General features: G+C 40.1%; 2 protein-coding genes across 2 annotated transcripts in view; one reads left to right on the top strand and one right to left on the bottom strand.

Moving 5' to 3' along the window:
- The window catches only part of rlbp1b (retinaldehyde binding protein 1b), a 9,751-nt gene extending 9,663 nt beyond the window's left edge, over nucleotides 1-88 (top strand). Inside the window, exon 8 of the mRNA XM_034085938.1 lies at nucleotides 1-88. This exon is cut by the window's left edge and continues 413 nt beyond it. The gene's annotated coding sequence lies outside the window, so the exon portion shown is untranslated.
- Nucleotides 89-1,680: 1,592 nt separating this feature from the next.
- On the bottom strand, nucleotides 1,681-15,679 carry LOC117447945 (monoacylglycerol lipase ABHD2-like). Its single transcript, XM_034084970.1, has 11 exons — nucleotides 15,593-15,679; nucleotides 15,107-15,172; nucleotides 13,908-14,139; nucleotides 12,060-12,235; nucleotides 10,953-11,120; nucleotides 10,191-10,374; nucleotides 9,291-9,383; nucleotides 8,844-8,945; nucleotides 8,693-8,762; nucleotides 7,920-8,004; nucleotides 1,681-3,956 (listed from the first exon to the last, which is right to left on the bottom strand). Exons 3-11 carry the CDS (start codon nucleotides 14,117-14,119, stop codon nucleotides 3,730-3,732), a joined length of 1,317 nt encoding a protein of 438 aa, XP_033940861.1. The 5' UTR covers nucleotides 14,120-14,139; nucleotides 15,107-15,172; nucleotides 15,593-15,679; the 3' UTR covers nucleotides 1,681-3,729.
- Nucleotides 15,680-17,242: the final 1,563 nt, after the last annotated feature.

Genomic DNA, 17,242 nt, shown 5'->3' with positions numbered 1-17,242 from the left:
GTTGCCTTTCTGCTTTCAGTACACTGCAAACATTGCTTGTCAAATAAAAAAATGGAAGGAAATCAAATCTAACATTCTTTAATTAAACACAATTCAACAATGAACAAAAAACATCAAAAATAAATATTATTACATTTCAAAGTGGAGTTTTCAACTAACTGGAACATTGCAGAATTTAAATGTAAAAATATATAACATATTCACGTTTATCCAAAAGAAAGTACTTCTCATTTGTCTTTGAGATGTTCTGTCTCTCTCCTGTGCTTTGTTTGGACTGCATGTCAGCCACACGGCTTGTTTCTAACTCTGGCAGGCTCCAGCTTTCTGAGTTTCCACCCTCTGCCCGTCCCCCCGTCGTCGTCTCTCCTTGAAGTACAAGGCTGAAATTCCAACAAGTGCCTGTCTCTCTCTCGTGTGTTTTTTAGTATGAGTATTATGAAGTTTTACCCCATCGAGCTTCCTGGCGCACCAATAAGAAAGTCAACAAATGCACAATAAACTGTATATAAATGAGTTGTGGTCTTTGCATCAATTTGCAAATGTAGGACAGTGGTAGAATGTAACCAGGTACATTAGCTCAAGTACTGCCATTTTGTAAAATGTTCCACTCTACTGTATTTAAGAGGGTACATATTGTTACTCATCTTATAAGTAAAGTGCCCTCAAATGTGCTCAATGTTGAATAACTACATCTCTAAAATGCTGTTGAATGTATTTTCTAAGATAACTTCAGGTGCTAATGTTACGATACTTTGAAAATGGAAATTCCTCACAATGTTTACTTTTAAAGGTGGGGTAAGTTTCAGAAACCGGCTCGAGATACACTTTTTGTTATATTCCATGGAATGCTCTTAACATCCCGATAGCAATGAATATCTGAAGTGCTTTGACAACAAATACATAAAAAAATGTCATCTGTAGAAGCCTTAATGCTGTAAAAAGTACAACGGATTGGATGGCCTACCTGCCTGTCAGCCTTCCATCGGGGCACAAACTTATCTCGTGCCCTCATTGGTCATGTGCGCGTTCGTGTGTGTTGGAGGAGGGGCTCTATAAGGAAGTGGCAGATTTTCTCCGGTTGTGTATTTTCAAATTCTAGCGATCTCGAGCCGGTTTCTCAAATGTACCTACCCCACCTTTAAGTGTATTTTGCAGACAATACTTCTGGACTTTGTAAGATATTGAATCCAGGAATGAAGTATTTATGTAGACTGTGGTATTTATACTTTCCATTAGTTAAAGAGCTTCTACAATCACTGCTCATATCACACTAATAGATCCGCATGTTTATTATTGCTTTCTTTCTTGTTTAAGTAATGTGATATAATTAGGAGTATTGGATGTTCTGGTGGGAAGAATATCAGTACAGCCTACATTTTTTGGCATGTGGGTATAATGTTTAAAAGCATGCCAACACGCTACATACTGTCCACGCCAACTAAAGCTGAGACTGGCCTATTTATTTTGCGGGTAAAAATACCCACATTTGACCTAATGAAGGCGCTCGAGGAAAAGTCATGTGAACCCCATAGTCAGTATGAGTCATCATCTGAATCTGGAAAAGGTTAAGTCATTTAAATATTTCTGTCTGGACCGACAGACATTTCCATGAAACTGTAGATACTTGGCTAGGAAAAGGAAAACCTAGAAAGCTTACAATAAACAGACAGAAAAAAGGAATCTATGTGAAAAATATTTATTAATGGGTGGGTTATTACAAAAATGCGTCATGTCTGTGCAGAACATTAGAACGAAACACTTTAAGATTAGATTATAAACGTTACACCCATATGCTGAATCATACTATAGTGCCACAATACAAAAATAGGAACTGTACAGACAGTAAAGTGCAAGCAAAGAGGTCGGAACATATTGCACAAATACAATAGTGGTGCTGTTGCAGATTATATTCAGTTTTTAAAAAGGACGAATAAAGAATGAGTTTAGTTTGATGATTGAAATATTGATTAATAAGACTTGCATGGAGTTGGGTGGAGTCCCCTGCATTTGTATATAGTGCGACAGGATGTTACGCACAGGAAACTGCGACTAACATCAAATATGCACACCAAAGGACCAGAGTAAACAACACAGGATTTCTTCACATAAAACCACCTCCTTTTTTGTCCATGTTTGAGACTTTTATCAACCATAAGCCATAACAGAGGTGATTTCTGTGTGATAGTTTCCGTCTGTTTTAATGGAACAAAAACTTTATTTAATGTTCTTGTGTCAAATCCACCCATGTGTTAAGTAGCAATAAGCAGCTTAAAACAAACCTGGAAAACCTTGGTCACTTATGTAACGTATAAATTAGCCCTTGTTCAAAAGTAACGTCTAATATGAGACCTCCATTGTTTTTGAGCCAAAGACACTGTTTTAAGGAAGCCCCAACAAAACGAAAAATCACCCACAATGCAGCAGAATCATTAAAAAAGTACAAAGTTGAGCTGCTTTTTCTAGAAAAAGTGAAGAGTGCTTTGGTCCATTTCGTCTGCCAAGTGCATAAAGTGAAAGTCCATCTGGATTTCTGATTTAATACGCTTACTGTTTGTGTCCCGTTTCTGTATTTCTGTCGACAGTGTTGGTACACACAGATTGACCTAGCTCTGTCCAGAACAGCCATGCAGAATTTGTTCAGTAACACGTGTCCTAAATTCTTTAAAGGACCTTTACTAAGCAGCATTTAGGAAATAATACAGTCTGACCATCCTCATGCTTTTACAGCAGTTCATGGAATGGGACAAGCGGACATGGAGCCATACAAAGAGTACAATCTTAACGCGAGTCTGTATGAAGTACCCACATTCTCAAGAAACAAAACTTTAAAATATGCCTTTTTTTAAGCTCTTTAAAAAAAAACCTGACACCCTGATTCTTTCATTTTAATTGTCAGCAGCAACAAGGCCAGCTGATGGTCCACTGCCCACAATGGAAATGCAAAAAACCGACGTCAAATTGAGAAAGACTACGTTAAAAATATATAAATAAACCAAACTGGATGTTTTTTAACGTAGTTGTCCTGCATTAAAAAAGCAAACCCTTCCGAATGGAAACAAATGAGATGATGTCGTATCAGTATACAGGAAATTACAATTTCACTCGGCGCAACAGATGTTTTGTTGAAATCACCACTAAACAATAAACCACGTCATACTGCTGCTTATCAGAGGTAGCTCAATGATTCATGAGAGAAACATTTATATTAAGGCACTTCGAATACGATTGTGAGCTCTACAGCTTCTGGAAGGCTTTTTACAAATAAGTATATTAAGGGTTAAGGGTTTAAGGCTTCGGACTAGGATACATTTCCAGTTTTCAAAAACGATATTATTTATTCTAGTTGTGCTAACTTTTAGCATCGAGGAAAGTGTTCAGTAGTTACTCGTGTAGAAACGCATTTTTCTCTTTGTTCTACATGCAGGTTAAAGGTCATTTTCAGCCTCTGGTTGCCGTGTGTTTCCCCCTCACTAATTATATCACCCTCAAGGAGCAGCAGCTGCCAAAGACACCAGCAGAGGGTGAACTCGTGTTACAGCGGGGGTTAACTGGGAACAAGAGGAACGACTAATTCAACCCTGGGGTCGTGTTACATTTGCAGGTATCTTATGCGAGTTTCCGTTTACAGCTTCCACTTCAACTCTTCTAATCCATTTAGTGACTTCCTACATTTCCCATTAGTACTGAAGCGACTACAGAAGAGTGTGCATGTTTTTGGTCTTCTGTGCGTTACCCGCTGAGTGTTTCCCCTGTGCTCTGCGGGCAGGCGTTAGAGTCCCGGTTGCTGCTCCGCTGGCACGCCGGCAGGTTCTTCTCCCAGTGGCAGATGGCGTTGGTGTACTCCACGATCACTTTGTCCATCCAGGTGAGCGGCTGAGGGAAGAGCACGGCCCCCTCGAAGAAGCCCAGGTGGCCTCCGTGTTGAGTCAGGGCGAATATCACATTGGGCATCTTTTCTACACATGGAAAAAGAGGTGAGACCAAATTAAAAACACTGTTGGAGTGCAGTGTAAATCACAGCAAACCAAAATAAAGGTTGCAGCACACACTAGCATCTAACTAAACACGGAGAAGCAGCGTTCAGTTTAATATCTGGAACACACTCCCAGAAGCCTGCAGGGCCGCTGCAACTCGGACTACTTTTAAATCCAGGCTGAAGGCGTTTCTTTTTGCCGCTGCTTTTAAATTACACTGCACTGTCACTTTTATTCATGGTTTATTATCTTTGCTTTTAAATAAGTGGCCATTTTATAATATGATTCTTAATGCTCTTCAATTTTGTAAAGCACTTTGAATTGCCTTGTGATGAAAGGGGCTGTATAAATCAACTTGCCTTGCCTAAGACGGACATTTATTTTTAACAGACGACATTGAAAACAAGTAGAATGAAACTATTTGTTTTGCAGACTCATCACATTCATTCTGTGCGTCCAGGTGTGTTTTTAAAATCATCTGATTTCTTGATTAGCATATATGCAATTGGTTCTTTAAGTATTTTGAATAGTAGCCTCTTTTTCTTATATATTAAGAATTATTGTTGGCAAATATTCACCTTGCACAAGATGGTTTCACAATCACAAAGCATCAACAGGAAGGTCAAAGGAAACTGTAGCACAATGTGGCACCATTACAGAAACAGATAGCGCCGGTAGAGACCGCAACATCTATTGCAAGTGGAACCGTTGGACTGAAATTGGGCCCCTTTAGTTTGTAATCCAGCAATTTGGTGATGAAAGGCCCCTTGACCCGGTCAATGGAGGTGGATAATGATCTCTCCTGCTCTGAGAGCTGTGGCAGAGATACGCTCCTTTCCCTTTCTGACACTTTACACCCTCTCTTTTTTGGTACACACACACACACACACACACACACACACACACACACACACACACACACACACACACACACACACACACACACACACACACACACACACACACACACACACACACACACACACACACACACACACACACACACACACACACACACACACACACACACACACACACACACACACACACACACACACACACACACACACACTAGCTCAGCTAGACATTGGGGGTTTCCCGTGATGTTGTCACCAATCTATTTCTTTTATTATTTGAAAATAATTCAATTTGTGTGGGGTTTTCTTTCTCTCTAAAAACAGAAGAAAGTTGTTAAACTGGCATTAAACACTCATTCAAAGTCATTTGTAATTTATGATTAGCATCAACATTTGTTTTAAAAAACAACTTAACTAAGTAAAGGTGGTTAATTGTACAGCATTTGTTTGAAACGGGCATGTTGTCCTCTAACTTTTTAACATTGTTTGTTTGTAGCCTTTATTTAACCAGGTACAATCCCATTCAAGGGAGACCTGCATCCCATTGGTTACACAGAAAAAACAACAGAAAACAAAAAGGACATCAGACAACATAAACACAGGGGTACAAATTACAACCTATTCACAATGACTGCCATCAAATAACATTTAATCTGAGCTTTAGAATGATGCCGGGGAACCAAAATGCTCAGTTTAAAAAAAATGTGCATCGTGTTCCAAGCTAGAGGAGCAGCACGCATAAAAGCTTTGGTGCCTAAAACAGTCCTAGCACTTGGCACATGTAACACAAACACATCCTGGGATCTCAGGCAATAGCTACTTGCCACTCTCGGTGAGATCAGAGAGCAGATATAAGTTGGTAGTTTACCCAACATGGCTTTATAGATGAACATGTACCAATGACTGTTACAGTTAGTAACACATCTCAGGGCACTGTGATAGGCGGCATCTAACTTGATCAGGTAACGGCCAGGTGTATTCATATCGATCAGATCACCATAGTCCAGCAAAGGTCAAAAGGTCACAGAGCCTTTTCCTGTCCTCAAGCGGGAAACGGGACTTGTTTCGGAAAAAGAAGCCTAGCCTAACCCTCAGCTTTCTAAACAGATTATTGACCTGAAGTTAGCAGATTATTGACCTGAAGTATATATATATATATATCGAAAAAAATGTTGTCAGTGTCTGTTTTTGTTGCTCGGTTTTCGGTATGGGTTGTCTTAAAGGTGGGGTCGGTAATTCACTTCAGAAACACTTGTTATATTCCATGGAATGCTCTTAACATCCCGATAGCAATCAATACATTAAATGCTTTGACAATAAATAGCTGTGGCGCTGTAAAAAGCACGACCAATCATCTGAGCCGGCTAAAGTAGCTGGATGGCCTACCTGCCTGTCAGCCTTCCATCTGGGCACAATCTTATCTCGTTCCCTCATTGGTCATGTGCGCGTTCGTGTGTGTTGGAGGAGGGGCTCTGTGAGGAAGTCTGAAGGAAGGGGCAGATTTCTCCATTCTTACCTACCCCACATTTAAGTGTTTAAAAGATAATGAAGATAACATTGTATTTGAAAGGTTTGGACGTTGAATGAATAATCCTAACTGGGAAATGTAAAGAAGAACAGTCATGTGCCTACATTCCCCTGAAGTAGAGGATTCACTTTGAATTTCTCTTGTCAGGGTTTAAGTCATTACTCACACTGATTTACACGCAAGGGGTGCATGTGACCTAGTGGGCCCACACGGGCCCACACGGGCCCACACGGGCCCACACGGGCCCACACACACACACACACACACACACACACACACACACACACACACACACACACACACACACACACACACACACACACACACACACACACACACACACACACACACACACACACACACACACACACACACACACACACACACACACACACACACACACACACACACACACACACACACACACACACACACACACACACACACACACACACACACACACACACGGCCCTGAAAAATTCAACAAGACTGTCTGGGCTGGGCGGTGTTGAGCAGATCTCGGCAACAAGACTTTATAAACGCTTAATAATGCGGCTCCAGTGTCCAGCTTCAGAAAAAATAAGCATAAGCTCTAATTTCGTCTCAGTCCGAGTCTCTGAGAGGACAATGATTTACTGTTAGTCATTCGTTGTCAAGGAAACGCTCAAAACATCCAAAACAAACAAAACATGAGCGTCATAGCAACAGCTAAGTTTACACCCACGCATTTCACTGCATGAAAACATGTGTCCAGGAGGAGATACAACTTGCATAGTTCCTGTATTGTTTGTATAAGGTGGGAACATTATTGATTTATCATATGTTCCGTTCAATAAGATAAGATAAGATGGAGCTCTATTATTCCCCATCCTATAACTTCACCGAGAGACTCTGATAAAGCCTATGACGAAGACTTGGCTATACAGATTGGCTTTTAGGGGTTTTCCCTTTCCTGTAGTGTGGTATATTGGTTGTTGTGCAAGTAAATGCTCTGCAAGGCTAAAATGCCAACTAGCCAATCAGAGCAGACTGGGCTCTGGTTTCAGACAGAGGGTGAAAAGAGGTGCTGCAATACAGGCAGTATGAGAAAAATAAAGAGCTTTTTGAACATTAAAGCATGGAGACATTTCACAGGAGAGGCACTACATACATACATGCGCCTGAAAATAAAACGTAATAGGGCCCCTTTAATAGTTTGTCAAGTTGTCGATCACTTTGAAGTGGCCATGATAACTTATCACTATGGAAAAACTGCTGTTTGCATAATGTAGTGGCTATATAGAAATTACACCACCGACATACATATTGCTTCTCAATGAGACTCGCTTATATTTAAGATTCTGGCAGCCACCAGGTATGGTCTCCTGGGAAAATGAAGGCTTTACTTCTGGGACAAAGGAAGTATATCAACCCAATGTCCAAAGTAAACAGGAAGAGGACAGAGCTTTTGTTTCGCCCAGTAGATATTAGTAGCTATCCTCAGTGTCCAAAGTATCAATGGAAGTTCTTTGTTGTAACTATCCCCAGTGGCAGAAATGCATTTTGGCTTTTAACACGAACCTGCGAGTGTGCGAGGAATATCCAGCAGAGACTGATGAATGAGGGGGTCGTCTGAGGAGTTAACCAGGAGCAGAGGCACAGTGACCTGCAGACAAAACAACACCTGGATTACTTATCAGTTATATTAGTACAAGGAAAACAAGTTCCGTCAAATATTTCTGGCTTCAATTTTAAGAACTGCACATTTAACCCCTTGTTAATTTCTGAGAATTTGCTCAACAGTTGTAATAGTTGAAAAGTTGGTTAAATACGTGGGCACGGTTTAATGTATGTATATGTTTTATGTTGCTAACATTATTCTTTGATGCCAGATTTAGCAAGTTTGTGACTGAGAGACGAATCAGACAAAAAAAGTACATTTCCTACTGATTTGTCTGGGTGGGAAAATGCCTATTTAGTGTCAGAATTAGATAAGTGAAGAAATGTGGCTCGTGAAAAAAGTCCAGAAGTTACTTTGGTGACTATTAGGCGAAAGAATAGTTCATAATCTGTGCTAAATTCTCCCATTCCACTGAATATACCACTAGTCTCCTAAAGGGCAGCGGCGAAACCCATGTGACACAGATATAGGAAATGTACTCTCAGTGCGTCGCCTCCTCTTTAACTGGTCTATGGTAGTAGTACTATTAGCAACAGAAACAGCAGTTAGGAGGAATAGTAATACAGAAATAGATCCAGTGTTAAGTGAAGGCACAACAGTGGTAAAAGCAGTAGAAGTATATTAGCAGTTGATCAAAGTACACTTATTAATCATTGTGTTTCTACACACTTACTTTGTGCAAGTGGTGCACACAGCTCTCTTTCTCGTAGTACTCCTTCAAGGAGCCGTAGCCGTGGAATTTCCTGTAGTACAAGATTGTGATGAGATCAGATAAGATATATTAGAATAAATGTATCCAAATCTAAAATCCTCCCAAACTCCACCTCATGATGCTGTCGTCGATCTGCATCAGAGACGTGGCTGCGTACAGTCGGCCCAGGTCTGCATCTCCAATGTTGCTGGAGTTCAGGCCGAGCAAGGTGCTCCTGTTGAACAAACAATAAAAGGTATTTAGACACTTCAAGCCAGGAAACAAAATATTGTGTGGCTGGTTAGCCCTGTCCAACAGTCAGAGAGGTTATTCAGCAAGTCTGGCTCAAGGAAAAACTATTGGCCTATTTTTTCAGCATTTGGCCGACATCTAGGAATGTTACTTGTCTATTTTTGACCGATAGGCAGTCAAGAAAGTATGGTACATTAGCTTTCTTGCTAGATAAATCCACTGCAATCAACAACCCAATACTCCCAAATAAAAGCAAGACCCAAGCTTTATTTAGTACATTTCTGATTCAGCTGAAAGCCATGATGTCACTGCAGTTGTATCTCCTCACCTGTGGTTCAGGATGAGCTTCTTCATGTTGTCAGCCAACACAAAGTTGTAGAGCCTCCTGCACTGATCCCACTGGAGGAATGTCTCCTGAGCCCTACACAAACACACACAGAAACTCATTAATGCATGCACACACACAATGGGAGGAAAAACACATGACCTGCTCAGAATAAAAGCTTTAAGATAACCAATCCTGAGGTTAACATATAATGAATACTCAAAGGTTTACGGGCCGCAATTGGAGTACATTCATTTTATTTTATTAAGATTAGATATTCAATTTGTTTTCAGTGTAAAAAAAATAACTAACTAACTAACTTATCTCGTGCCCTCATTGGTCATGTGTGCGTTCGTGTGTGTTGGAGGAGGGGCTCTGTAAGGAAGTGGCAGATTTCTTCCGGCTGTGTATTTTCAAATTCTAGCGATCTCGAGCTGGTTTCTCAAATGACCTACCCACCTTTAATAATAGTCAGATAATGTAATTTATCATATTTGGCCCCTAGTGGGCCGCGAAGGCATTGCAAGTGGGCCGCCAAATAATTTGCAAAACATTATGATTTGTTTGGAAACATTTTCATTATTACAATTTCTTTTTTATTTGAACCTCCTTTCCTTTCTCTTTCTCGATCCTCCTTAGCAACGGTCATTACAGTCCTTGACAGCGGCCTGTCTGTACTACTGGATTAACAACGTGTCACATGTTCTGAATTGACCAATTGGAACTTTATTTAGCCTCCGTATTGTTTATGGTAGAATGTGGGCCGCGAAAAACGTTTAGATTCTTAAGTGGGCCCTGAGGTGAAAACGGTTAGGAACCGCTGGTGTATACACTATAGGTCTGATATGCACAGATGGAGGTGTATCCAGCCCTGGTTCTGAGCCTGTGTTTGTCTTCACTAACCTGAGCGCGCTGTAGCCCTGGCACACGGTGACGCAGCACGCCACTCGGTCCTGGTTGGATCGGTTCTCTCCCAGGAATTTACAGACGATGTTTCCCCCCAGACTGAAGCCCACCACCACCAGCAGCGTCTCAGGAAGCGCTCGTTTGATGTAGCCCACCATGGCCGCATACTCCCACGTACAACCTGAATGACGGAAAGAACTCTTTTACAACTCTGATTCAGTGATAAATACAAGGAGTGTTAGGGTAATGAAACTGATACTCAAACTTTGATGCCAACATTCAGTGTGGTTTTGTGTTCCAGTATTTAAGTACCTTCATTCTTACAGTAACAATTATGAGCCACGTTTTTATAGATGGAAAAAAACTATTATTATAATTTTGGTTTTTCCCACTGCATCTAATACGAACCAAACCACGAACTGTCAGACCACTAATAACTATTTCATTATGACATTAGATAAATGGTCAAATCATTTCAAATGTATTACATTTTCTTTAAAGGCTATGATAAAGTCATCTCCTTCAAAAAGGAGGACAATCCACTTTTTCTCAGTGTGTTTCTTTGTTACAACTTCTTTCCGACTCTTCCGTTTCGTTTCATTTTTCCTTTGTCATGCTGTTCTTCCCCTTCATTTCAGTTCTCCATAATGTAATGAACTAACATCAATTACACAAGAAAGTGAGCTTCCCCATTAAGGTTTGAACTGTTACAAATCACACCGGTAACTCATGAGCCTACCACGTGATGACCCCTCTTACCGTAGGTGAACATGCGTGGCGAGGTGAGCTCCATGTCGGGCAGCGCTCCCAGGTGGTTCAGGACGGCGCAGCGGTACCCCTGCCGCTGGGAGTAATCCACAAATGTCCGGATGTAGTTCTTCTCGCTATGGTTACCAATCCCAGGACAGATTACCATGGTAATGTCATCTGACAAACACACAGACACAAAGTGGAGTCATGTGTTGGCCTAAAAGTGGACGCCGTGTGTGTGTGTGTGTGTGTGTGTGTGTGTGTGTGTGTGTGTGTGTGTGTGTGTGTGTGTGTGTGTGTGTGTGTGTGTGTGTGTGTGTGTGTGTGTGTGTGTGTGTGTGTGTGTGTGTGTGTGTGTGTTTCAGGGCTTTCATTATTACTATGGACTGCTTGTTTCTTCAGCATTGTGTGTTTACAATCCAAACTCAGGTCAATATGCAGGTAAATAATAATAATCAGTGAAATATCTTCATCAACTGGCAGAAGTAGTCGTGTGTAGGGCTGCACAATTTGTAGAAAATAACATTATTATTTTTGACTGATTTGCGATATGATTTGTAATTTTACAGGGATGACCATTTTTGAAACATAGGCATTGAAAAATGTATTCAATTATAATGGTGTGAGTTTTAAAGTTGTCCCTTTCCTGTGGTGTGTTATATACTGTAGGTTTTAGTGCACGTAAATGGTCTGCAAAGGCTAGTCCATATTGAAAATCTATTAATTCTGCAGCCCTGCTTGTGTGATTAAATCCATAATGGTAAATGGACTGTACTTACAGTATATAGCGCTTTATCCAGTCTTTAAGACCCCTCAAAGCACTTTACATACTACATGTCGTTCACCCATTCACACCCATTCATACAGAGCAGTGTATATTACTCTAGGAACTAACACGCATACACATTCACACACCGTTGGCCATGCCATCGGGAGCAACTCAGGGTTAAGTATCTTGCCCAAGGATACATCGACATGTTGACTGCATGGGCTGGGATCGAACCCACAACCTTCTGGTGGAAAGACGACCGCACTCCCTCGCAGCCACAGTCGCCCAACAACCAACCAACAACTACTTAATGTGCTTCACCAGATGAATCGGTTGTTGCCACTGACCTCCAGTGCTGTGGTCCGCACGAGCTTCGAAGAGGTCAAAGCTCGCTGTGGCCCCGTCCTGCATCGGGAGGAACTTGCGCACCCCACATGGCTTAGGAGTGTTGACTCGTCCCATCTTCCCGTACAGGGCCGTCTGGAGGTGTCCGCTCTTTCCCCACAGCAGGGGAGGAATGTATCTGAAGAGAGGGATGAGCTCCATATTACATATCACAGCTTAACCGCCACCCTGAAGATGTCTCAGGAAAGATTATCACCCATCAGAGAGGCTCGCATAGCACTCCAACTATAGGAGGTGGCAGACAGACCTACAGACACGGTCAGTCATTAGAGCACCATTCCAGTCCTTAATTCAGTGTGTACTCTTTACTAGAGAACATTGCATGGGTGTGGTTGGCGTTTATAGGCCAGTAAATCCTGCAACTAACTCGAGACTCCTTTGTCCCATGTACCGTAAAAATAAGTGGGTCTTGCAATATTTAGCATGTCTGAGGTCTTTGAGTTCCAGGTTTGCAGAATGAACTGGAAGAGCAACACACTGCTTATCCACGTGCAAGCAGCCATGGTTTGTTTAGGATGAAGAGCATTACATCATCATGTTTAACGGTGTAGATAAACAACACGCCCGAAAGACACTGCCACCGTTATCTGAAAACTCAAGAAAAAAGATAATCACAAGTGTCGGGGAGAAAGTGAATGAGTAACTCCATAACTTTGTACGCATCGACTTCAGTTTGCAGGTCTTCGGGGCACTACAACGGAAGACAGTTTTATAAAGGTCCTGAGGCAGCTGCATAGTTACACTTCATTTAAATGTCTTGGGGCTTATCACTACAAGTTTGTACATTTGGAAAACTGGTGTAGAGTTATAATGATTACCAGCACCACACCTTAAACTCCCACTTAACTGGCAGCTCAACAATTGCATGTTGGGTTATGTAGGCGACTAGTTTTGACAAGTAATAAGGAAGAATGTGCAATGTGTTTACACTGGGTTTCTATTTCTATTTGCTAGATAAAGGTCACGACACAATAGACAATTTAATTCCCTTTGGGGACTAGGTGGACAGACTGGTTTAGATTTGAGGTAATCTTACAGCCCTGTTATTTGTATGCCTCTCTTTCGTTCTTGGACTGTTGAGAGAGTTACCCTAAACACAAAGCTAACAACTGATAACACAAGAGTGTATTTTACTTCCCTAGTGACACAACAGTTCTCCTGTGGGTTTGTGTTCCACTATAACAACAACTACTTGAAGTTGGTAAAGTAAAAACTACTTTTCCTCAACCTGACATCTTAGAAAGTTCTTTTTACCTTTGATTTTTTACACCAAAGCATTTGTCAGGTGTTAGGCAGCTCGTACAGTTGCTAGAAGCCAACTAGTTGACTTACCAAGATAAGATCTACTTTATTGATCCAGTGCCAGTATGTAAGGAAAGATGCCTTGCTCAGAGGCACCTTCCCTCTGTATAGCTACCTTAGATAGATTTATTGATAAATGATCTATACTAAATAAAAAATAAAAAGGGGTTTGATGACTTAACAAATAATGTTTTTTCTTCTTTACTTATTTTGATCGCTCCTTCTTATCACTGTATGTGAAAATGACCTCTTAAAGTAAAAAACATCTTGCATGTCCTCCGTTTCATGTCTGAGTCTCCAGGTGAAGTCTGAGTCGTTAATGTCTGTGCTTGTATTACATAAGGCTGTTACTGATAACTAAGATTAGCTAGTGTAAATACAAATGCCAAAAAGGTATGACACACACACTCTCTAATGAGTACTCCGGTCCAAGGTCCATCAGAAGTATTACAAACTGGGAGTGTATAATAATAATAATTAACACTCACTCTTTGGTCAACATGGGGCAGGTTTTGAACAGGTAGCGGCTCAGCGGTGTCTCCTGGTAGACGACCTCAGGAGGCGAGGCGGTGCTCTTCAGGTTCAGACAGCGCACAATGATGTAGAGGACCGTCGCCACCGCTGCCAGCTTCATGCCATCAAACATGGCCGGCAGCTCCGGGCCGCAGGTGTTCATCTCAGCGTCCTCCAGGGTGGTCATCGTGCACAGAGAGAGGACCTCTGCACAGCATGTTAGGAAAGCAGATGCATGACTTATTAAGAGCTTACAGGAGGTGGAGGGTTATCGAGACAGTAACATGACTCCGTTTTAATTGTCCAAATGGCTGAGATTGAAAGAAATAGTAGTTTTAGAAATATGCCTGTAAAGGTTTTGGGCTTCCCCTTCTTTGGCAAGTGTGGAGTTTTTACTATTCTTAGTGTGCAAAAAACTCTTAGAAAAATCGAATCTGTACTCTGGCGTCAGTGGGAAGTTTTAGATCTGTCATCCTGCCAAAGTACATCCCGACACAGAATGAATAGATATTGACTTTGGAGAAAAAAGGTATTGGCAGAGGTGGAAGAAGTATTTTTACTTAAATTAATACTCCACCTAAAAAAATATCAATCGTACACCACTTACCTGAACTTAAATTCTTCAATGTTTTGATAGATTTGTTCTCTTACCCAAATTCTTAAAGAGTTTTCTGTGTTTTTGGATTATCCATTCATCATGGAGACTTCGAGGAGATAATTAAAGTTATTTAAATTCTTTATCTGCTGGGTAGATGGTGAATTTCCCTAAAGGGATCAATACAGTTGTATCTTAAATAATAAAAATACATCATCGGCTACTGCTTTTGTTGTTATGTTTGCTTTACATTTCCATATGGAAAGTGACTGAAGTCATAAAATACATGGGGTATAGAAGACTATAGAGTACAATGTTTGCTTCTAAAATTTAAAAAACGTAATGTCGTTGTGGATTAGATGTATGAAAAAGAAAATAGAAATACCTAAGTAAGGTGCCACAAAATGTTACCCACAGTACTTGAATAAGTGTATCTACTTTCCAGAACTGGGTGTTGGATGCTTCCATTCAAAAGTATTTATACAGATATTTATCATTGGGAAATCATTGATGAATTATTCTGTACACATAGTTTGCCATTATTAACCAGCAGAGTTGCCCTCTATTGATTTTACACACCTTATCTGACTTTGACGGAAATGCAGTGGTGGTCCCTCCTGTTTGTTTGATGATGCTCTCTCAGTGCTGGAAAACAAAGAAATACTTGTTAAGACTTATTAAGACTTATTGGTTTCAGATCCTTATGGTAAACCAGCAGAAGGTTACACTCAAAACATTCAAAACCAGCATGTAATGTGCTGGTTTTCACATTTTGATCCATTTATAATGCATGAACGACACAACCGCAACGACAAAAAGTAGAATATGATAAGCTATGATAAAACAAACAGCCAGCTGAACTCCGCTTAGCTTAAACACGACCAAAACGAAGTGCCCTTGGTTTAAGTTTCTTGCATTCTTTTGTTTTGATACTCAGGTAAAACTATTCCTGAAGAAGGTGGAGATGAGGCTGAAGGCGTCCAACTAACACAAACACCACATGGACTTCACTAAAAGTACATATTAAGGTTTTAAAAAGTATACGGAGAATATTTCCGGTCGTACCATCGTTGTTCGTAGTTTTCAGTCCAGTTTCTGGTCGGATCCAGCCGGAGTCAAGTCCCTGAACACACCGTCTGTTTACAGCAGAGGAGTGACTGACCAGCAGGGAACTAAGACGCGTTCAAGGGCTCTTATAGAGCTCTGACTTAAAGTCGTATAAACATCCAATAGTACAGAAATAATACATTTAGCGAATTTTTTGTAGAACTGTGACTTTATAATGTTTATCACCTACTCATTAATAAGTTATCATAACTTATTTATGGATTAAATCCCCATTTTCTGAGTTCTTACCTACTTTAGCTTCCGTATTCGTTGTTTCTAAGTTTGGAATCGGACAGCAATTGAAGGCAGCATTACGGTGTAGTTTACTTCCTTATTCAGAGAAGCCAAGCATCTTAATTTATAGTAACAACATGGGTGGGATTACATTGGGAATATCCATGTCCACCTATAAGTAAACCCACTCTCTTAAAATGAAAAAATAAATCAAAATCAGGGTTTAATCTTGGCCAACTTTACTGGCTTCGTAGTAAAAGAAAAAAGCATTTGTAGGCTTAGTTGTTTTTTCTCTTATTTATTTAAATTGATATTATGTCTACCACTACAACTATGATCATAATTATTATTAATATTATTGTATTATTATTATTACTATTAATATTACGTGTATTATTATTATTCACTGGAGGCTTACTTTTTACAATGACACGCAGATATCAACACACTTCATGTAGCTATACAAATAATGATATTATTTCAAACACTTATAGTCAATATCTTGGGTCTGATTAAACTCAAATAAACGTAGTACCAGATATTCTGATTGTATGTGACACCACAATGGATATACACATAGGCCTAGATGGGATGAACAACAACAACAATTCAAACATAGTCCTGCTTTTGATTGCATTGTTAAAGCTTTTTTGTAATTCAGATAAACTGAGATTACAGGGTAGTAATTCATTAAACTTCAGTATTCAGTGATAAACCAGACTCTACTTCATTGCGTTGTTCCCCACTAGAGAGCGCCATCCACCAATGGGACATCCAGCGTGATAAATAGCATTCATGTTTATTCACGGTGACTTTATCATGCTTTTAATGTATTCTCTTACTGATATTTGTGCAGGATCCCTTTCAAATTGATTGCATCTTTATTATAATGTGTCAATGGCACTGTTTATATGAGGAAATATGAGTACATCATCTTCTTCATGATGTCACCCCTTACATAATTTAAAATGTATTAAGAGAAGGACATCCATTTGATGAAGTGGAGTGTGAGTGTTTTAAATTGTTTTCACTTTGTAAAATATGTTATTTCAAATGTATTGATTCCTTTTATTTCATTATTTAGAATTTCAAATACACTAACTTTGAGAGCGAATTTTGTGTTTCATGTAAACTTGATACTTTTTTATTTTAATACACAAAGTTGAAAGAAATAGGTGCACAGTGATGTGAATGCACGATTAAATGATGATTATTTGATTTTATTTTTCATTTGATCTGATTCTTTGGCATCCAATCAATTCAGTATTACCCCTGAACATAAACTGTTTATCTTTCGAGACCCCTAACTCTCATTTTTGTTGTGCACTCATTGGGTTTGGCACAGTGCGGATTATCTTAGTGAGCAAAAACAGC

The sequence above is a fragment of the Pseudochaenichthys georgianus genome, chromosome 6 (genome assembly GCF_902827115.2).
Source record: "Pseudochaenichthys georgianus chromosome 6, fPseGeo1.2, whole genome shotgun sequence".
NCBI lineage: Eukaryota > Metazoa > Chordata > Actinopteri > Perciformes > Channichthyidae > Pseudochaenichthys > Pseudochaenichthys georgianus.
The sequence above is the reverse complement of the archived record's forward strand: the minus strand, read 5'-3'. Positions and strand labels throughout refer to the sequence as shown.

Excerpts from the sequence above, each read along its gene's own strand:
- LOC117447945 (XM_034084970.1), bottom strand. The coding sequence starts at position 14,119 with ATGACCACCCTGGAGGACGCTGAGATGAACACCTGCGGCCCGGAGCTG. Across the intron at positions 11,121-12,059 it reads TGCGGACCACAGCACTGGAG|ATGACATTACCATGGTAATC; the intron begins GTCAGTGGCAAC and ends TGTGTTTGTCAG. Across the intron at positions 8,005-8,692 it reads GTGTGCACCACTTGCACAAA|GTCACTGTGCCTCTGCTCCT; the intron begins GTAAGTGTGTAG and ends TTTTGTCTGCAG.